Source organism: Ochlerotatus camptorhynchus, unplaced genomic scaffold (assembly GCF_037179485.1).
Source record: "Ochlerotatus camptorhynchus isolate MF236.1 unplaced genomic scaffold, CSIRO-AGI_Acam_v1.1 ptg000023l, whole genome shotgun sequence".
In the NCBI taxonomy this organism is placed as follows: domain Eukaryota; kingdom Metazoa; phylum Arthropoda; class Insecta; order Diptera; family Culicidae; genus Ochlerotatus; species Ochlerotatus camptorhynchus.
In genome coordinates this window covers 1,590,972-1,614,104 of record NW_027040515.1, presented here as the reverse complement: position 1 = coordinate 1,614,104, position 23,133 = coordinate 1,590,972, and the positions used below count along the sequence as shown (strand labels likewise).

The following is a 23,133-nucleotide window of genomic DNA, read 5'->3' as shown; positions in this document are numbered from 1 at the left end:
CTACCGACGATGATTAGCTGCAGCAGGTGGATTGCATTCTGACGGCGGTTGACGTAGACGAGGAAACCATCTAAAGTAAATCAACCTCGCTGCTGGGATACGACTGACCGATACGATTACAGTGCTATGCGAAAAATCCACTGAAGAAGATCGACTTCTTGAAGCAGATCGAGAAGGACGGTGTGGAGGGCATTCCGTCAGTGAAGCTTTTGGTTCGGGATACAAGTCCTACTGCTCCATTGTCGTCCAAACGTTGCTGGTCAATTCGATGGAAACGATTCAGAAGCACTGCATCTTTCTGCTCAATCTGGAGGAGGAACTGCCGAGGGTGATGATTCCAGGCAAGAAGCTCTTGGAGGTTTTCGACGTCGGAATTAACCAGTGAAATCAAGGGGTAAGTCACTCAGCACATTGTGCCGAAATTATATTCAGCACAGCTTGGGCACTTCCATCGGCACATTTTCATCATACCTTCGGCACAATCTCGTAGGCATTAGATTGTTGTAAATAAAATGGGAGCACTGCTGGACAACTGTCATTGAAGTTGTTCAGAACATTACGTGCTGTTTGACTGTATGTTCAAGAACATTTTCTAATTGAATATACCAGAGGAACTCAGACCAGCAGTTCACTTATAGATCTAAACATGAAATGTAGGTTCTAGAGTGGACTCAAGAGGAAGAGGCAGTTAATCAAACTTCATTAGTACCCTTAATTCAAATAATGCTGCAACTCACTCTAAACAAACTAAAGAAGTCTATTCATCACCCTCTATAGTCGGTCTCCAACAATGCTCCTTACCGCTTCCAACTCTTTCCGGCCGAAAGGCTAGGTTTCTCGTCTGCCTTTGGGGGCATTATAAAACACTAGCATACAGGACTTTTATTACCCTATGGATCACAAAACACCGAAATTTCGCACACTCGCCACTTCCCGTGTCATCCTCAATCCGATTTATCCTTGCGATTTCAAACCAAAACATTCAAGGTGTCAGAAATACCGGGTTGCCAGGATGGGTATTTTACAAACAATTGCAGCTTGCTCTATGACCGGCACAATCGGCATACTTGCGGCACACTGACAAAAAAGATGACCCAAGATTGGTGTGCGGCGTGACCTACCCCTTGAGTGAAATTCGGTTTAAAAATTGTAAGTTAATTAGGTTGAGTGGAGAGTTTGGTTTGGTAGATTGCTGGTGATTTGCTGCTGAAAAGTAGGGTTCTTACAAAGCCACATCCTGTCACTCCCGAGCCGTTTCCTCAACATAAAATTTTCTTGATTAGCCAGTAATCTTCTCCTTTGAGTTTTCCGTATCCAACCGCCACCAACCCACCCAAATGGTTCTTGCATTTCGGTTCGTAGTACACTCCATTTGCGTAGTAGCTGACAGACTTGTGACCTGCATCGATAGCAATCGACAGCCCTCGGAACCCAAAGAAGCATTGCAAGTTTTATCGTGGTTTTATAGCATTCTACAAGTCTAAATCAGTACCAACATTTCAAAGGGGCGTAATTGTGTTTGTAAACAATGGCTTTAGCCATCGATTTCTCGCAAATAAAAGCTCACTCATGAAAATAAATTACACCAGCAGATAGAGGAATGTTTCCTCTACCCGCTAGCATTGTTAATTTGGAGGAGTGAGCTTCTATTTGCGAGAATTCGACGGCTAAAGCCATTGTTTACAAAAGCAATTACGCCCCTTTGAAATGTTGGCACTGATATAATGGTCTTCAGAACCCTCATAAAACCCAAGTTGTTACATGGGAAGCCTACATTTCGAATTTAAATGTGAACCGAGAAGTGAATTGCTGGTCTGAGTTCCTCTAGTATATTCAATTAGAGTATTTTTCTGAAATACACAGTCAAGCAGCACGTAATGTTGTGAAAAACTTCAATGACAGCTGTCCAGCAGTGCTCCCATTTTATTTAATGAACAATCCAATGCCTACGAGATTATGCCGAAGGTGTGCCGATGGATGTGCCCAAGCTGTGCCGAATCTACTTTCGGAACACTGTGCTGAGTGACTTACCCCTTGGTCATAGACATCAAATCGAAGAGCCGCTTTCGTGTTGTAATTTGTTGAGAAATGTCGAGCGCACTATTTTCAAAGATTGGGAACGCGTGAGAATGGCTAAGTTCCAGCTCAGATTAGCCCACTGGTTTAATCGGCAATATAGTCGTCCTAGTGCTTTTGTTTCTGGTTTTAGAGGTTTGATGTCTTCAGTGATGTTTTTGTACTTGAAAGTTCCCTTTTTTATGATCATGATGGGTCTAAAGATCTTTTAAACTAGTTTGGAAATAGAACGGAAAAGTCTTGGAATAGTGTCATTGGTTCAAAAGTAGTAGATCTTTCCTTTATTTTCATTTGTATGTACTGAAATGTATAATGTATTCTCGTTCCATTTCTCTCTACTGAAATCTAGTTCTCACCTCTTCGTGTTCAGCGTTGGAAAATTTCGCTACATTTTATGAAGCCTCACAAAAGGAAACGTTCGCGAGTCATTGTGAGTTTTCTCGAACTTTTCCTGTAGATTGATTAGAGACCCGCTTTTTCAGTTTTCATACAAGTGGAGATACAACTAGGTTTCCTTTTCATCAATTTTTCTCTTTTCAGAAAGCGAGTAATGGCACTATAACCAACCGGTGGAAACTAACGATTTTAAATAGGGTCCATCGGTCCCAAGTACATCGATGAACGTCCCCCATTCTAGTTGAAATTCTAGTACTACACTATATTTGTTTTGATTTGCTATGAAATTTTGACAGATAAAATGAGGGGCTCGTGGATTTTCCTATGTTTCGATGAGGGGCATCGATTAGCTTGGAACCGAAGAAAGTACACGAGCTGAGCCAAAAAGTTGAGCATGTTTCTTCGGGACCTTCTGGTCTTAGAGTTACCTCTATACTATAGCCATAAGCCATATAGGACTAGGACAAGAGTAAAGCTGGGTTTAGACTAGGCAAGTCAAATGATCATCTCAGTTGATTACAATTGGCTTGAAAAATCGAGCGTGGTTCAACTGTTTTCAATTCAAGTGAGTTGATCAAGTCATTTCAATGGCATGGTTAACACGTTCAATTTGCGTTCAAGTCAGTTGAATTCAACTTGCCTAGTCTAAACCCAACTTAAGTGCTCATGTCCCGACCAAGATCTGGAAAAGACGTCATGATTTTCAAACCAATTTCGCATAACATCGTATTTCAACTGCTTACGAGAAACGAACCACTAGGTACTGTTATTACAAGAGAGTCATGCACTGATTTGCTTTGTTTACCAACTTGGCACCGAGGGGTGGCAACCGAGGGATGACTACGATGTGTCTTTGCCAGACCTAGGTCCCGACCACTAGAAGAAAATGGAGCATCACTTAACCTTTTTAGACTAGATGCTCCCAACGACAAATTTTCTATACATATGTAAATGAATTTATGTCTGTCTGTCTGACCCTCATAGACTCGGAAACTACTGAACCGATCGGCGTGAAAATTTGTATGCAGGAGTTTTAAGGGACTGGAAAAGGTTCTTATGGTTCGAGATCCCTCACCCTCTTTGTAAGGGGCGGCTCCCATACAAATGAAACAGAAAAATATAGCATGCTGTTTTGAATCGGTGCATAAACTCAAGCTAATATTGAATCCCGAGCAAGACCAGGCACACTCAGCTAGTCACTTATAAATAACAATACAAGGGAACGTACGGTACGAGATGTCCACGTTTCATCCATTTATTGGATTGTGAAGCATCGTGTTTAACTCTTTGATTTAAACAGGCTCGATGTTATTGAATCATCTTGCCCCTTAAATGCTGCACAGTAGAACTAGCCGTTTTGATATAAAGGGTGATACGGTCAAAATTTGGTCAAGGGAAAACGCGTGTAAATCGGTGAAATCGTTTATTTAAAAAATCAAATTAAATTTCTTTTTCAAGTTCAATTAGTATAAAATTCAGGAAAAATATTCAGTTAGGCTTCCGCTTTTCCAAATCCGAATTGCCGGGTCTTACGCTTGACCCCTGCCATCAGATTTTGTACAGCCACCTTGTCCACCTTCTTCGCCGCAGAAAGCCAGTTTGCCTTGAACTGCTGCTCGCCCTTAGCAGTTTTTTTGGTCTTCTTTAGGTTCCGCTTGACAATAGCCCAGTATTTCTCAATTGGGCGGAGCTCTGGCGTGTTGGGAGGGTTCTTGTCCTTGGGAACCACCTGCACGTTGTTGGCGGCGTACCACTCCATGGCCTTTTTACCGTAATGGCAAGATGCCAAATCCAGCCAAAACAGTACGGAACAACCGTGTTTCTTCAGGAAAGGCAGCAGACGTTTATTCAAACACTCTTTCACGTAAATTTCTTGGTTGGTTTCGTCGTCCATTACCACGCAGTCAAACTTCGTCAGCATCGTCGTGTACAGCCTCCGGGATCGCGCTTTGGCCGTCGTATTTTGTTTATCATCGCGATTTGGAGTCACTACCTTCTTGTAAGTCGATAGTCCGGCTCGTTTTTTGGCTCGATGCACGGTTGTAGACGATACACCCAGCTTATTTGCGGCATCTCGGAGAGAGAGGTTAGGGTTTCGCTTGAAACTACCGGCAACTCTCTTTGTCGTCTCAGCGGCATCCGGTTTTCGATTTCCCCCCGATCCAGACTTCCTGGCTGTCGACAAACGTTCCCCAAACACTTTAATTACATTTGTTACGGTTGATTTGGCAACTTTTAGCGATTTTGCCAACTTTGCGTGCGAGTAGCTCGGATTTTCGCGATGGGCGAGCAAAATTTTGATACGCAGCTCTTCTTGCTTGGACGGCATTTTGACAACTGAAGAGTGAATTCCAAAATCAAAATAGGAGCAACATTCTACACACACACACCTTCAAAATGAGGGGTGTTCAGGTTTTTTAAATGCAAAATTGAAAGAAATACGTCAAGTTGATATTGACCAAATTTTGACCGTATCACCCTTTATTTTGCACATCTCTGATACCCCTTCAATTTTGTTATTGATATTTACCGCTGCTACTCGTATTGCAATAAGAAAGAGTCACACAGGGAAAGGTCGTTCCATCAATTAAAATACACAAACAAATCGCACTACAAAACCACCGACGTTGTAAGCACAGCTCAAGGAATCATAAATATACAAACATTCGCAGTAGTGATGACCAAAGCACTCCAATGGCACAGGCTTGGTTCACTCTTTCTGCAATCGACTTGTAAACAGAGGTGACTGCTTAACACATTCCAATGGGCAGACCAAGACTCCAGTTCTAGACACCAAGGTTCAACTTCTCTAAATTAAATAAATAAATAAATAAAACGCCATCAAATGTATTATCGCACCCATCATGATCATCATTGTCATTGACTCGATAACGACCTGTGAAATTGAATCGTTCGGGCAGACAGATGCTATTTTTATACCTAACGGGGACCATACTCGATACTCTCTCTGTTTCAACCTGCATTGCGACTAGACCTTGGGTAGAACTATTTTTGAAAACACACACACACACACATCGTCCAGCTCAATTGACACCCCACGACGACGCATGGCTAGATTAGTCGATTTATTTTACGATCGTCCCCAACAATTGCGGTTCTGCCCGGACGATGTTCGTCCGTACAGCGTTGTTTATGCCGGCGCAGCATCATCATTGTTTATATTTTTATTGCCCAAGCTCCCATCGCATCCCCGCATGGCTACAAACGGTAGAAGCACCAGTAGTGCTCTGTATTATCAGTGAACCGGGTGTCGTCGGTCGTTATCATTTGACAGCTCACAGCTGATGCTTCTCCGATGCTGTGTCAGTTCGAAGTGATCGTTCCAGTGAGGTGCAAGTGCGCTGACAAGCAAGCTAATAACCGGAAGAGATGAGTTTCCCAGGAAGGATTGCTGCGATACTGGTTGCCTTGGTGACCACGTGCTACGGCGGTGGCCAACTGCGATTCCCGTACGGTGACACCAACTTCAGTCTCAGCGTCTACAAGGTAGGCTACCCGGCAATTGTCGCATGTGAGCACGAGAATGGATGAATCACACAGCGTCTTTGTTTTGGTTTGTGCTTCTCTTTCAAGGCCGCCTTCAATCCGGAGCGCAACATCGTTGTCGCACCGTTCGTGTTGCGCAACAGCATAGCGATGCTGTACTCGATTGCAACCGACACGACACAGGTACGGTTGCGGGAGGTTTTTGGACTGCCGACCAACTTTACCGAGTTTTTGACGAACCAGAAGGAGCTGCACTACATGCTCGGCGGAGGTGGCGATGGCTTCCGGATGCGGAATCGAATTATTCTGAACGGGCTCCGTGAGGTGGACGTGCACATGAGGGACGTAATGAAGGAGGATCTGGACACGACGCTGGTGTATTTCGATTTCTCCCAACGGGAAGGAGTAGTGAGACGAGTGAATCATTTCCTGAACTTCAACACGAATCGAATCATAAACGAGATGGTGAACCTGGACGATATTCCGAAGCATTTGCAAGTGGTTCAGCTGTGCTCGGCATCGTTCAAGCCTCCGTTTGCGAGTGCCTTCGATACGAAGGATACAATGCCGAGGGATTTCCGGAGCGGAATGATAGAAAAGTTGTACACTACGATGACGATGTTCAAAAAGGGAGATTTTAAATTTTCCCGTATTCCTGAGCTGGAGATAGAGGTGCTTGAGTTGCCTTTTGTTAAGTCGAGTGACGCCGTCATGTGGCTAATGCTACCGGATAGGGAGGCGTCGCTGGAGACGATCATGAAAGCTCTCGAGCCGGGTCACTTTGACGCGATTCAGGCGCATTTCCAGATCAAAAGAGCGGAGATTACCGTCCCACTGTTCCACATAGAATCGGAGTTCAACGCAACGGAATTCTTGCGGCAGTCTATGGGGCTGGAGGTGCTGTTCAAGCAGCGGGACTTGAGAATCTTCGAAGATGTTGATTCTTCGCTGGACAGCGTCCTGCACCGAGCTGGGATGCGGTTCTACGAGAAAACTGCCGACGCCGGTGGAGCGACCGTGGTGCGAGGTTTCAACAAGCGAAGTGCCAAACGGAGCTCCCCGTATCAGTTCGTTGTGGCACGATCGTATCTGTTTGTGATAGTGAAGAAAACGAATAAACAAATCCTGTTCATGGGGCATCTCTACAAGCCAGACGACCTGATGGAAGTTTGAGTAGGATGCGGTGTTACAAAAGTGGATATTAATTAGAGTGCATTTTATTCCGAAATTCCTAAACAAGACAGCCGGCGGCCAAAGTGCCAGGAAACTTGATTCCGTCTTCTTGGATTGGTTCAGGAAGCTTGACACGACAACAACGACGACGACGACGACGACGACGGTGGAACTGGTTTATGGTTTGCGTTGCTGGCTGCAGAGCGTAAAGAACTTGCATCGCGCAACGACGTTGGACGAGAAGTCCAAGATCACGAAGATCGACCCCAAAAGCGAAGACACGAGAAGAATAACAACAAAAGCGTCCAACTCGCTTGGAATGCAGTCCGGCGCCATCGAGTCTGTAGGACACCTGCACAACACTAAATCGAATGTACGGCTGTGGCTCTCTGGGATGGGATTGGGGCTCTCGACTTCTCGCTCTTGTTATTCGTTTGTGGTTGGGCGGTTGGTTATTCACTGCGGGTTGTGTTTTTTGTTTTCCTGTGTGTACTTCCCCATATAAGGAGAAGCTATCTCGGAACGCGGCTGGCTGGGCTGGGAGCGAACTGAAATGCTTTATTTTATGTGCGTTCTTCACCCGCTTTGTGGCAGCTCGCTACGCTCGTTATTTGTCGAGAACAGTGGTATAAAATTTAAAATTTGAAGCACTATGTAACTAACTAACAAAAGCAGCAGTGCGAAATTTCGACCATTTTTAGCTATCCCTCATCCCACTGTGCCACCCGGGCTCCGTCTCACTTTATTACCGCATCGAACGCGCGGGTTAATGATTCTGGTTGTTCACAATCACTATCAGAGAGAGAGAAAGAGGTGTACCCATCAGACAGCCAACCAGCCAGTCAGTCAGTACCTACCTATATCTACCTACTTGTTGCGTCGTCGTATGTTGGCGGCGGCAAAGACCAACTAACCAACCGATCCTACGATGATGATAGCAGCGCGTCGCGGAGTGTTTTACCTTCTTCTGGCTCTTGGTCTTCTGGAAATCACAGCAGGGCAGGCCCTTCTCGGTACCCATAAGAGGAACGAACCGGACCATTAAAGTTTGACCTTTTGCGGTCTCTGTCTGACTCGCGGTGAATGGGGTGTAGAGGTAGGTACTTACCCAGAAGGAGTTACCGAGAGGTGGCCGGTGGAGGGCGGCAGTGCGATTCTCGGAAATTGCTCTTTGGTTTGGTGTGCTGCTGTTGCACGTGTTCGCTGGAGGATTGAGAAGGAAAGCACTGTGGGAATGATAATTTGCTTTTGACTTTGTGTTTTGTGCTTTCACGGTTCTATGTGATGTTCTGACTTTGTGTTATGTTGGAGTATTATTACTGCGATTGTTATAAACGTGGGCGAACAGTAAACAATATGCGTTGGCAGGAAAGTTTGCGACACATAGGTGCATATTATCTCCGCCATGTATTCAATTCTATTTTTGACAATTTGACGTATTGAGATAGTTCTCGATATTAGCATAGAGGTAACTAAGACCACTGGGTCCCGAAGAAAATCATTATTATTTTTGGCTCACTCAGTACCAGAACAACGGTCCCAAGCAGTCCCTAGCTATTTCACTCACCCCTGCATGTTCTGCATGAATCCACACACCCCTGATGTTATCTGTCAAACTTTCATAGCGAATCAAAACAAACATAGTGTAGTAATAGAATTTCAAATAGAATAGGGTACGTTAATCGTTTGCTTGGGACCAATAGGCTACTAAAGTGGTGAGCCAATTTAAAATCGTTAGTTTCGTATTGATTGTTGATATTAGCGTAGCGAGGGGTTACAAACGTAGAGTTGAGCTTTGTAGAATTTGAAAACGTTGAACTAGAATTTTAACAAACAAAATAATTTTATTCCTCATAGAATTTTAGCAGTTTTACGAAAATTAACCTCATATAGGGGAAAGGCAGGTAATGTCGGCTCAAGTGTCCCTAATTTGGGCCCATACATAAATTCAGCAATCAACTAAATTTTCAATAGCAACCAAAAATATCCATTAGTAATGTCCCAATAACGCGTTCATCTAGATAAAGTTGATAAATAGCAGACTTTTAGCGATGGGCCCAAATTAGGGACATGTAGGCCGACATTACCTACATTTCCCCTATATTCAGTTTTTACAAAATGCCTTTTTCAAGCTATAACACCCTCCTCCAAACTTTCTGTGTGCGAATGCGACAAGTTTAATAATTCTCAGAAATTACAATGTTATTGATTAAGTTCTGTTTTGTTGTCTATTGGATAAAATAGTTTTGCATGTAAGGTGTTTCTTTGTAGAGTTCTTTTTCGCAATTTCAAGACCACAAATCTTATGATTTACGAGGTTTATAAATATGTAAATATGCTTCTCTGCAGAAAACAACAAGTCTAGATAGAGCTGAAATTAGGGTGTAACAGCCTTTGTAAACAATGACTTTTATCAATGATTTCTAGGAACTCAAGGCACGCCCACGCAAACCAACACAACCGTCGGGTAGGGTAAATTTTTCCCTACCCGATGGTGTTGTTGATTTGCGTTGGCAAGCCTTAATATTCTAGAAATCATCAAAAGAAGTCACTGTTTACAAAAGCTGTTACGCCCTAATTACAGCTCTATCTAGAAGTAGTAGTTTCAGATACATGCATTCCTTCTTCTTCACATCTTCAAGCTTATTGCTTATCGCATATTAGCTTATTGCGTGCTCTCAACTTAGGCACTGAACCATTTGGTGTATTATTTTAACTTTTGGTTAAAATTTGACAGATGGAAACTTATCGATTAACCCTGCTATCCGAGCGTGGTTACTTTTGACAGACAAGAAGTTAAATTTTGACTACTGAGTTCTTCTCGAAAACCGGTCGATCGACAGCACAGGGATTTTCAAACATAGAAAATAACTTTCGAAATGTCACTCTTAACCATGAGTTAAATTTAACTAGGCAAATGGTTCACAGCCTTAGTGCTCTAGATGTGCTTCCACAGTTCTCAATTGAGACCTTTTGATGCCTGTACCATTTTTGCATTAGCATAATTGTGTGGCAAGTACAATCATACTTTATGCCCAGGGTAGTCGTGAGATTTTCCAATCTGAAAAATTCCCAGACCGGACCGGGAGTCGTTCCCAACCACGTTCCAGCATGGTCTTGCTTTGTAAGGCCTGTACTCGAAAAAAATGCACCAGACAAAAGTGTTCGCCAAAAATTTATTTTAAGTCGGATTTTCTTGAAAGTTTCAGGGAATGAACTAATACATATGGATTATGTTTCGGCATAATTACATTATTCAATTTTCTTTCCCTTAAGACCGCTCATTACATTTTGTGCAATGGTGGAGCCGACCTTTTTGGTCACTTACATCCATTCTGTCTTCAACTCCAGCTCGTTCTTAAACACCTTGGACGATTTTCGAACTTTGGCCTTCATTATGACCCAAAATCTTTCCACCGGACGAATCTCTGGTGAATTTGGGGGGCTGGCGGTTTTTGGTACAAAAACAACGTTATTGTCTCTGTACCAATCCAACGTCGATAGCGCGTAATGGCATGATGCCAGGTCCGGCCAAAATAATGTCTCGCCTCCGTGGGACAACAGACGCTTCTGGAGGCACTCGGTGCGGTAAATTTCGCTGATGATGGTACCCATTGTGATGTACGGTTTACTCAGTTTACCGCATTGGCATATGGCCTGCCAGAGCAATTATTTTTTGGCGAATTTGTCCAGTTTCTTCTTCCTTATGTCTTCCGGAACATCAAACCGTGATTTGGCATCGTAGAAGTTCAGCCCCGGTATCTGCTTTGCGTCTGCCTTGATGTAGGTTTCGTCATCCATAACCACACACATCGGTTTCGTTAACCACTCTCGATACAGCTTCCTTGCGCGGGATTTGGCCGCCGTGTTTTGTTGATCACGCCGGTTCGGCGCCTTCCGGACCTTGAATACACGAAGCCCAGCTCGTTTCATAGTTTGCTGAACGAACCAGGCGGAACACTTTGCCTTCAGAGCCGCGTCGCGAATCGAAAGGTTCGGATTACGCTTGAAATAATCCAACACCTTCCGGGCCTTCACAGGGTCAGCTGTTTTCGATTTTCTTCCACTTTCAGCCCACCGCTCGTTCGTCTGAGACTCCTTAAACGATTTTACCATCCGATACACAGTTGTATGGGTGATTCCCAGTTGTCTTCCGATCCATCTCATGGTCGCAGTCGGATTTTCCATGACGGCACGCAAAATTCTCCGGTGATTTTCTTCTTGTTTCGATGACATCTCAATAACCACTGAACCGATTGTTATGAAATTTTGCACATGTAAACAATTCACATAAAAAAGTTACACACGGATAAAAATGGTGCATTTTTTTCGAGTACAAGCCTTAAGACTGTATTCTCAAAACCCTTAATATTTTGACTGGTGAAATTGCGTCGTGTAATGAGAAAAAGGACGCTACAAGCAATCATCTTAAGATTAACAACGATAGTTTCGAGATTTTACGGAAGCTTTAGGAATTTCTGTTGCTTAGAGAAATCTTTCCTGGAGTACAGGGTGTTTCACAATAGAGCAGTTCCACGCGAAATAGGTAAATTACCAGATTTGAGTCATTCCAATATAAATGAAACTTTGTCTATGTTTTAGACAGGGAGGAATATGAATCATCCATAGATATTTAAACCATCTCGACTCAAGCGTCTTACGTTGGTTGATCGATCGAGTTGACAGCGATCGGACGGAAGAAAAATGAGGAAAAACTGCAGCAGGAGATTGTTTTTTGTGTAAAAATATTTATTTGAGCGGGATTCTCTCTGTTCATACTATTTAGTTTTAGTAACCCTATGATTGCTCTGAAAAGAACGTTTTGATATGAAATTTAGTTCGGACATGTTCAGAAATTTAACTCTTTTGGAAAATCATGATGGCCCTGAAAAGGGGTGATGGTAGTACAGGCTCAAAGCCTTTGGAAGATGATGATGACGTGTATGCAGCTGGATCAGCAAATCGGACCGGACAATTCCATATTCTTCGGTTCAATGATTGGGCACTTGCAAGAGTCTCGGCCCGTCTGCTGCTGGACAGAGATTGAACGACAGGTTGGAAGGCCGCAGAATATCAGTGTCCACCCAACTAAAGCTCCTCCCCTTTTTAGTTTTTCTCGTTAAATTCCTTCTCTCAACAATTTGGTAAATCTTAGAATTTAGCAAAAATTCGCTAAACTCGGTGAACTTATGATCCTGTTTCACGTCATGGTTCTTCGCTATGCCTATTCAGATAAATTGGTACTTTTATTTATTTTCTCTGTTGCGCTAAATCAAACGAATAAAAATAAGAAGGGAAGTCGGTTAGGCGCACGAATAATTGAAAATTCGATAAATATTTAATCGATTAGTTGGAAAAAATCTTTACGATTAATCGTTAATCGAATAATTGAACTTTTAGGCATCCCTATAAAATAGTGTAATTTCTTGTTTTTTGGTGGTCCTTCGAAAATGTCGAACAGTAGAATTGCAACCAGCAAGTGTAACCCAAGAACCAAAAGCGGTGCGATGCTAGTTTTCATTTCTATGACGACGACTGAATTAAGGGGCTTAGAAGCAGAGGGGTGAAAGTCAATTCTCTGCATCGATTTCCTCTTTTGATGAACATGGCTTCACTAACCTATTTCGCACTGTTTCTGCTATGCTCTTCTATCTTCCAAAACAACAAACGTATCAATGAATGTGTTTGCCGTCGAGTTATTAACGAAACAGAAAGTCGTTGAAGAGAATCGATCAAAATCACTTGCACCCGTGGTTCCAAGTTTGGTTACAAGATTAAAACTCTGGAGAGCATTTTGTATAGGTCATTGGGGGCGTGTCGGTCGGAATATAGCGATGTGCAAAATGTTACGCAATCGCATTCTCCCTATTCGCACAAGCCCGAAGTTCGGAGACGAATGCTACATCGACATGTTATGATGACTGTTTTGGAGAAGCAGCATATGCATGTACGTAATTCGTTGATTTGTTAGTTATTTCGACGCTTTTTGACAATGCTTAACATTTACAACTTTTTCAATAGTTTCTTGTTGAAAATTAACAGTCAGGTGCTATTGATGCGTAGATATATTTCTGATCGATTGGTGATAAAATTATTGAAATTGGTCCAGGGCCAGCTGAGTTATTAAGGTTCAAAATCTTCCATAATTTCGTTACATGTTCTATTTTCGGTTTTCACTAAGTGTAACCCCATATAGAAATCACAAACGTAGTCTTTCGTCAAAACAAACCTCGGTGAATACGTGGAGTAAAACGGTGCAAAAATAGTGTTTCGACTTAGATTAATTTCTGAACTAGATCCTAAACAGTGGTAGTAAAATATTTCAATTTCTTACGAATTTCAATTATAAAAGTGCTACTTATTCTAGTAAGTGAAATAAAACTTAATTGATTTGAACTAATTGGGTTTAAAACTTAGCTTATCTTATAATCTGCGTTGAACTGACTCGATTCGCTTAGCTCCATTATGATAAAAAGGGTTCCAAACAGATGCACCATATTCTAATGTAGAACGTACTAGGTAACAGCTTAAGACAGTACATATCAGTGCAATCGTTAGCTATCCTAAAGATAAACCCCAAAGATCTAGAGGCTACCATGAATGAAATGTTCTGTTTGAACGTCAGTTGTAAGACTAAGATAATACCCAGGTCCTACACGTGACTTACTCATTCTATTGGAATACTCAGAAATGTGTAATCGAACCTTGAGGGCTCTTTTTTGCAAGAGAAAGGTGTTTATCAAGCACTTGTTAGGGTTTACTGTCATGCGGTTCAAGTCACACCAGTCACTGAATCTACCAATCTAGTTTTATAGAAACATAGCGTTAGCATGCGTTTGAATCTTTAGAAAAATCTTAAGATCATCAGCGAAAGACAAACGAGGTGTCTCTAGCACAAAGGTCCAATTTAGCGATGGTGATAGCGTGATTGATCTTGTCAAATGCTGCTTGCATCGGTTTGATGTCGCTCAACTAGGGTTCTCGTAACGTACGACTTGAAGTATGGCAGTCGTTGATTGGTTGGAAACGAATCCATGTTGGTCTGCATGGAGATACTGCTTACAATGCGATAACAGTGACTCCATAACAACTAGTTCGAAGAGTTTTGAGATAGCGCACAGCGAGGTGATCCCACACTTGTTTACTACATCCTTCCTGTCACCTTTCTTATTAACTGGATACATTTGTGCGTTCTTCCAGTAGATCGAGAAGATTCCAGTGCTCAAAGACAATCCAAAGAGATGACATTGAGGTTTCAGTAAACATGTTAAGTCTTACTTCACAAAAAAGGACGGTATTCCGTCTGGTCCGGATTATGAGACGATTTCAACGAGTGTACCCCATTAGGCATAAATACGTTAGGCATACGGACGTTAGGCATACGGACGTTAGACATAATGCACGTTAGGCATAAAGTCATTAGGCATAACGGACGTTAGGCATAATATACGTTAGGAATAAATGGTCGTTAGGCATAAAATACCTTGCTGCTGTGCAACTCTAGAAATCTGTTTCAAGCATGGGAAACAATGCATCAGGGGCCCACAAGGTCACTTTCAATCGAAAATCGTCAAGCGACGATGAAGCTGTCAACCATCACTTTCAATTGAAAGTCATTCTGTCTTCTCTTCGAGCAGATTTCCGTCAACATCAACAGAACCACTTTCAATCAGTTTTCATGCTGTTTGTTTTGGTTTGACTCGTGTTCATTTCTTATTTCTTTGTCAAATGAACTTACTTTTCGAAGCTGTTTGATCCAAATTCGTGCAGTTTTTATGACTTGTGTTGTTCACTCGGTTCATTTAAGTGTATGCGCATAGATCTGTGCACGTGGATGTCAAATTTATCACTGTCGGGTGGTTTGTTTACCCATCAATATGGCTATTTTTTTCATCGGAGTGACGTCTAGAGATCAAAAATGTATATGCGACGCCATTTTGAAATCCAAGATGGCGGCTTCCAGTTTAAGAAAAAGTGGGAAATGCTGTCAAATACTTATCAATAAAGGTATTTTTGGAATCGGAATGATGTCTAGGCGATGAAAATCGACATCCGACGCCATTTTGAAATCGAAGATGTCGGCTTCCGATTTACGGAAAAGTGGAAATACAGTCAAATACACATCAATATTGATATTTTTGTAATCGGTATGAAGTCTACAGATCGAAAATTGACATGCAACGCCATTTCGAAATCCATGATGGCGGCTTTCGATTTCAGATTACGTAGGAAATACTGTCAAATACCCATCAATATAAGTATTTTTGGAATTGGGATGGCGTCTAAAGGCCGGAAATCGATATCCGTCGCCATGTTGAAATCCAATATGACGGCTTCCTATTTCAGAAAAATGAGAAATGCTGATGCCGTCCCATCAATATGGGTATTTTTGGAATCGGGGTGACGTATGGAAATTGGAAATCTATAGCCAAACCCATTTTGAAATCCACGACGGCGGCTTCCGATTTGCGGAAAAGCGTCAAATATCCTAAAATATGGTTATTTTCAGAATGGGGATGAGACGTAGATGCCGAAAATTGATGTCACGCCGTCTTTAAATCCAAGATGGCGGCTTTGGTTCAGAAAAAAAAACTGTGAAATACTGTCAAATATCGATCAATGTGGGTTTTATTGGAATCGGGCTGACATCTAGAAGCCAGCAATCGATGTCCGACGCCATCTTGAAATTCAAGATGGTGGCTTCCGATTTCAGAAGAAGTGTCAAATAGCCTACAAATGGCATCGAATATCGATTTTCAGCATCTACGCGTCGTCCTCGTCCCGAAAATACCCAGATCTTAGGATATTTGACACTTTTTGTGAACCCAGTTGGCCGCCATATTGGAGTCCAACATAGCATCGGATATCGATTTTCGGCAGCCACACGTTGTCCCCATTCCGAAAATACCCATATTGTAGGGTATTTGACACGTTTTATGGAACTTGATGGCCGCCATATTGGATTCCAAAATAGCGTCGAATATCAATTTTCGGCACCTTCGCGTCGTCCCCGTTTCGAAAATACCCGTATTGTAGGGTATTTGAGACTTTCTCTGACCCCAATGGCTGCCATCTTGGACTCCAGAATGGCCTCGTTAATTAAATTTTCGTTTAATATAAAATAATATATAATTACTATATATAATCCGGATGCCATCCCTATCGGCAACCGATATTGTGCGGATACTATCCGGATACTATATTTTGATGCCTGCGTCGTCAGGTCGTGACAAGTCGAATGAGTGAAAGTAGAAAAAAAAAACGAAGGAAGCAGTTTTCGAGTCATTCATTGCGTCAATTGAAACAAGTCTTTGTTTCAAATGAAATGCACTTAAGCACTTGACGAACGAAACAAGTGATAGTCCAGTCATGTTTGAAAAGAGGAATGTTCATCGTGACTCGATAACAAGAAACACTCGAAATGAATGGATTCTGCGGAGGGTTCATTTTTTTTTTCTTTGTTACGAAAATGCAGAACCCTGCACCAGATGCGTTTGGGGATCCTTTACTTCGAGGTTTCCGGTAGTTTGATGACACGTCCCAGCCACTGGCATTGTGTCGGACCACCATTCTGATGATGACTGCATGTGATCCAAGTTTTCGATTTCAGGAACGAAAATCACATTTATGGGTTCATGGATCACGATGTAGGGATAGAAGTTACTGGTTAATGACCACAGAGTAGGATCTATTTTATTACTACTCGTACTGGTAATTATTCCAGTCATTTTACCAGCCCTGCATCCGAGGCACAAATGATCTCCTCAAAGTTCAACAATGTGACAGCGCTTTGATAAATGGTTTTCGAACCAAAAACGGGGTCACTTAACTGCAAATTCGGGTTCCCGTTTAAATAATGCTGCTCCTTTGCATCGTTATCAAAAAAATGCAAAATGAAAAAAAAAATTACATTCAGAAAAAATTTTATCCCGGCACGAAGTGGGGCTTATTGCTTTTCAATGAGGTGCAGTCAAGCCAGCTTTGTGTCGCTGGACCTGTTCCCACTGCATCCCGAGGGCAATCAATTTCGCATTCAAAAAACGGTTTTCCGTTCTCTGTTATCCCATTTTTAATGTATGTTTTTCGATAACTGTCCTGTGGCCCAACTGGCGGAAATGTTTTGTATGGCAATTATAAACGGAGCGAGATGTTATGACTAATTATATTGACCCAAAAATTCGACGAGTATCCTGAGGGATTGATCCCCAAGATTTGCTTAACGGAAAACTCCTCTGAACCGGATGGCGACATCCAGAAGTGTCAGTTTCAACCGGACCCGATTCAGATAATATATTAACGCAGCAACAAGGCTGCTAATCAGCTTCTTTTTTTTCGGTCCGGATGTTTGCCTTAATTCGGTAGGTCCACTCCCTAATGGCCGTCATTGACCCCGCACTAATGGTCAACCGCAATGAAGCGTCGATTATCGATCGCCGGAGCGGAAACAAAGCCGGTTTCATCTCGGCGCTAATTTAACTCGAGCAGGATGTGAGATTTGTTTTTTTTTTTTTCTTTCATAGCAGTGGGTACCTACCTACCAATGCTTTTGGATTTTGTTGGATCTCTTTGTTTTTCTTCAGTTCAGTGGTTTCGGTCAAACATTCTGATTCTGATAGTCACGTCGCATCCCGGATCGGCTTGACCGGGAGCAGCAAAGGTGATCGTTAAAATTGACCTTAAAATTAATGATAAAATTTCTCTTCCCTCCATTGGTGTTAGGGTGTCGGGAGAGTTGAAACTTCTGGAACTGCTCTTCTCGTGATTGCTGGGCATCCTATTCGCGTTCCCCATCTCAATCAATGCCAGAACAAAGAAGAACGAAGAATTCCTCCTCTGTATGATGCTGTGTTGTGTTGTCTTTGGGTCCAAGAAAGGAACACGTCATGGTCATCACTTTCCATGAGCTGGCTGTGGCACCCCACCACCAACCGCTTCCAGACAGGAAGGAGAAGCTTAATTCTTACCTTATGGGTCCACCGCTGAGATGATGATAAATGTACATCTACCTCAAGGTGGAATTTGAATATCGTTCTGGCCGTCCGTCGTTGTGCCTTTATCGTCGCCGTCGTTGCGAGAATATTTCGACTTTGGGGTCCGACAGGAAGCATCGGAGAGCGATAAATTTTGGTTTGCTCGGGTGCGGGGATGTACCAAATTACCCCCTGCTCGAGATGGAACGTAATAAGCTTAAAAGGCTTGGAATGATGGAGATGTCAAATCCGGGGGTTGAATTAAGCTGAACGGGGATGGTTCGGTTCAGAATAAGTTCTATATCACTTGGGTTAATTCGTATTGAGATAATGATCCACAACGGAATATGGAACCTGAAATTATGGCATAGCTTTTTTGATATCTTAATGTAAGAGAACATGATTGATTACTCCTAGAGGGTTTGAGCTGATGAGCTGGTACCATGAAATTATTCCAACGATATTGTGAGCAAGACCTTTTTTGCCTTTCTCGTACACCTAGGTGGAAAGTGTGAATGGTCCATGAAAAATATCAATATGAACCATACTTTATGTAAAAGTTAATAGCACAATTCTAGATAGAGCTGGAATTATGGCGTAACAGATTTTGTAAACAATGAATTCTCTCGATGATTTCTCGAAAGTCATGGCTCTCGCTGGCAGATCGAAATCATCATCGAGTAGAGGAAGACTTCCCCTACCCGATGGATATGGTGGTTTGTGCAGGCGTGCCTTGAATTCCTAGAAATCAACCAGAAAAGCCATTGTTTACAAAGGCTGTTACGCCCTAATTCCAGCTCTATCAAGAATTATAAAAATAAACCGCTAATTTTCTAAAGAATCAGTATTAATTATTTTTTTTTTTTTTGAATTAACCATATTGCAAATGATCCATGTTGTGACCCTAACCACGTGTTCCACCTAGCATTGGGCGATCTTGAGGCAAGAATCGATCTGAGTGAATCGATTCATTTTTTTGAAAATAATCGATTCACCGATTTAATCAATCATTTTGAATCAATCTTTTTGGATCAATTTTTTTAATCGATTCTTTTTTCAAAATAGCACAAAAATGTTTCAAATATAACGGATCATAGGAAGGTGGTGCAAATTAAGCCAAGTTCAGTCTAGAGTTGATATTACGTTACATAAGCTATCTTGTTATGACATTTCACCTATAATAGGCATTGTGTAGTACGTACGCAGTGAATGTTGTGAGTGTAACATACATTGCTGGTCATTAAAATAGGTGTAGGCAAATAAATACGAAATTTTGGGTTATGTTCATTCAACTTCATTTTATGCGAATTTAAAATAAAGCATTTGATAGTGTAATAACAATTAAGTAATTGCACGAGAAAACTCAAAGTTAAAACATTAAATGACTCACTCGTTAGAATCATATATCTGGAGAACTTCAAGATTTGGGCGTAATTGCGATTGTAAACAAATATGTCAATCGCTGATTTCTTACGAATAAAAGCTCATTCTCGCGAACAAACTATTCCACATGACAGAGGAATCATTCCTCTACATGAGTGTGTTAGTTTTCTAGGCTGAGTTTTTATTCACGAGAAATCGGTGATTGAAGTGTTTGGTTACAAAAGCAATTACGCCCAAATCTCAAATCACTCCGCATATAAAATATGCCTGACCATCAAATTTCGCTAACAAACCATATACAAAATGTTTATTGCCTCGAAAAATGACCCTATGCTAAATTTGAGCTCAATCGGACATGATTTAGGGGTGGCGCAAACGCGTCAAAGTTTGACTTTTTTCACCCTCGCAAATCTCCCAAGGGGGGGTCATGAAAATTCGGAAATCAAATTTTTTTTATGCCAAATGTCTTAAAAATGCATGAAACGTCGAGATTTGGTGTTATCTCGAAAATTTTTTTTTTTTCAAAAATCGACTTTCTGTGACTTAGAATTTTTTTCATGAGTTCTATATGGAATATAGAAGATTGATGAGTCGGCTTCTAAAACTGTTCACAATTTTCTCCAACCTGCTTATATATCGAATTAAACCACCATTTAGAAATTAATTCACTAGGGTGTTTATTAAACCACGAAATAATTCACTAGGGTGGTCCAAATATTCTTCATTAGGGTGGTTCAAAAATTCAAAAATATATGAAAAACCACAACTTTTCATCAGAAATTCCTAAAATTAATTGTAAAAATATCTTGAATTGCGTTAATCTGTTTTTTTTTTGGGAATCATGAGTTTTACACAAGAGGAACATTTGCCTGAAAAGATGAAAAAATACTTGTTTTATACTTTGCCATATATTTCCTTATTAGCTACACCAAATCAGATTTCCTGGTACTCTTATAATTTTTTCGATGATCTTCAACTAATTGTAAAATGCACTGCCTTTGATCTTCATCCGTTGATAGTTTTTAATTGTATGTTTTAATCAATGCTATACCACGCTCTGCATTATCATTAACTACTTCCAAACATTGAACCCGTCTTTTGGCATTTTTAAACTCGATGGAACTACTCCACTGCTCCATATCGACATTCAGCAACGACTTCGGAATTTGGAGAGCTTTGAATAAGTTTTCAATACCACTGCTGCCTTGTACAAACGAGTGTAGTTCAATCGTTGAAATATCGTTGGATTCAACAATGGATCTGGCTGTAATGTTTTTATGAGTATCTGTAAAAAAAAATCATTAGAAAATTAAATGCAAATGTATCAATTAAAGCATTTACCTGATAGAAGTAAGGCTTCGATGACCTTATTTCCGTCACAATAAGTTGCAACAACTTGTTTATGACTGATATTAGTTGTATAGAAGTTGCCACAACCGATTTGTGACAAGCGTGTTACTAGGGAAGTCATCACCTTGCTTCACACAGCAAACTGTGGTAAACGTAGAAGAAACATGTAAGTAGCATTTTCTAATTTCTTGGAACCAATTGCATCAAACTTTGATTTCATTTGGTTTCGTAGGAGAGAAAATACGGCCGTGTAAATTGGTTTTAAGTGCTTACATTTTGAAGTCCAGACAGAAGCAGAAAAATTTTGCAACAAGTTGTCAAGGTTTAAACAGAAGTACCATTTGAAAAATATGCAGTGTTTTGAGCTGACCTTGCATCGTTCCATTCCCAAGAATTTTGCAAGCGGGTGATGAATGAAATCGAGCGATTATCGATACCCGTAATACCCAAGATTTCAACACCCCCAATGTTTCTCAATTGCCGTCAATTGAAGGTTTCTTCTCAAATCCCAACACAAAGAACTGCTTCAATTACTTTTTAACAAAAACCGTGGTAAGGTTGATCCTGGTTGATCGAAACGGCTAAGGGCAAGACACTTTTTTCGACCACTATGACTAAGATCCTAGGGTGGAACTCACAGCAAGGTGTATCAAAGCTAAGCACTATTTACAAACGGAACAATTGTTTGGTTCTATTGGAAGTTGTTTCATTTGTGGTTGTTTTAGAGAAAAAAAATGCATCAACAGGTGTTTCACGATGTAATCATAAGTTGACTCATTAAAAGCACAGTTAACAATATTTCAACATACTACAGACAAAATAGTAGCTTTACATGTATTCAACCTAATCATCAAATCTTCGAGTTATTTGCATTAAATTCCATTCAATTAACATAATTTCCGTAATCAATCCAATGTGATTAGATCAAAGAGCCGTAAATAGGCAACATTGATTAACAACGCTCCTTATTGGCTTCTGACTGACAGAAAATACTAGTTAAAAAATCCTTCGAAAAGTCCCCTGTCGAGCTAGTCGAAAAAAGAATTCCCACACGTCAAACTCCGTCAAGCATTTAAACAGCAGAGAAACAAAAGAGACGACACATTATCTGGGCGTCAATTGTTTACATCTCACCTGATATATGTCATAAGAAGTGAATGTTTGTACATATGTAGATTAATAACTTTCTTTACCATTTCGTCATGAATATCCCATAGGCATCCAGTTGGTTTTGGTGGGGGGACAGATGTGTGCAATCATTGTGTACCCTTTCGGTACAATAGATCTGCTCAGACACAATTTTTCCTGCCCGAGCGTGAACTGAAGACTCCTTTTTTTATGGATCGAAACAAAAATTGAATGAAAAGGATCGATCCAGTTGATTTTTGTCGTGTTTGAGATCGATTCAAAAAATCGATTAATCGAACCAAAAGAATCGATCTTTTGTGTTTCGATCCAAGATCGCCCATTGCTAGACCACGGATTCCTGTGATCGTAACCAGCTTTCCATGCTCGGTAATGGCGGCCTGTTTGTATGCACGGCGAATGAGAACGACTCAAATTTGAGTTTAGTTCACTCATAATCGGCAAAAGTGCAGGAACTCAGCGATGAGTAAAATTTGTCCCATGGTTTCCTGTGGAAAACCTAAAAAATCTGCCGGAAAATGAGGAAATTGACGAAAATTTTATTCAGTCTCGGAAAAGTACCAATAGACTAAGTGAATCCAATCTTTACTTTTCGCAAATTCAGGAATTTTTCCCTGGAAAATCCTGGAAAAACCTGGGAAACATGAGGCAAATTAACTCATCGCTGAGTTCCTGCACTTTTGGCGATTATGAGTGAACTAAACTCAAATTTGAGTCGTTCTCATTCGCCGTGTGAATAAATGTATCCTTCACTGTGCTTTTTGACACTATCTGGGTGTTTGGATTTTAACCCCTCCCTTTCCCTCTCCCAGGAACAGAAGAAAATGGAACAACATACGCCCTCTAGTTAGTGTCAAAAAGCACAGTGAAGGATACTTTTATTCATAAAAACAGGCCGCCATTACCGAGCATGGAAAGCTGGATTGCTGTTTCCGGTAGGTTGAGAATTTACACTAAAAACATAGAAATTATCACCGACTTCGGTAATTTTTTACCGAAATCTGAACAGCTGAACTTTTCGGTAAAATTTATGCAATTCAATTAAATTGCTTTTCAGCTACTTTGAAACTAAATCTCCACTAAAATGACAAGATTTGATCAATTAAACAAGGTTGAACATGTTTTGATATTA

At 41.1% G+C, this 23,133-nt stretch overlaps 2 protein-coding genes across 2 annotated transcripts in view; both read left to right on the top strand.

The window, feature by feature from the left end:
- Rpp25 (ribonuclease P protein subunit Rpp25) overlaps positions 1-23,133 on the top strand; it is a 489,635-nt gene that overhangs the window by 143,498 nt on the left and 323,004 nt on the right. The window lies entirely within an intron of this gene.
- Positions 5,764-7,178, top strand: LOC135706369 (serine protease inhibitor 42Dd-like). Its single transcript, XM_065227984.1, has 2 exons — positions 5,764-5,979; positions 6,067-7,178. Exons 1-2 carry the CDS (start codon positions 5,863-5,865, stop codon positions 7,150-7,152), a joined length of 1,203 nt encoding a protein of 400 aa, XP_065084056.1. The 5' UTR covers positions 5,764-5,862; the 3' UTR covers positions 7,153-7,178.

Excerpts from the sequence above, each read along its gene's own strand:
- LOC135706369 (XM_065227984.1), top strand. The coding sequence starts at position 5,863 with ATGAGTTTCCCAGGAAGGATTGCTGCGATACTGGTTGCCTTGGTGACC. Across the intron at positions 5,980-6,066 it reads TCAGTCTCAGCGTCTACAAG|GCCGCCTTCAATCCGGAGCG; the intron begins GTAGGCTACCCG and ends TTCTCTTTCAAG.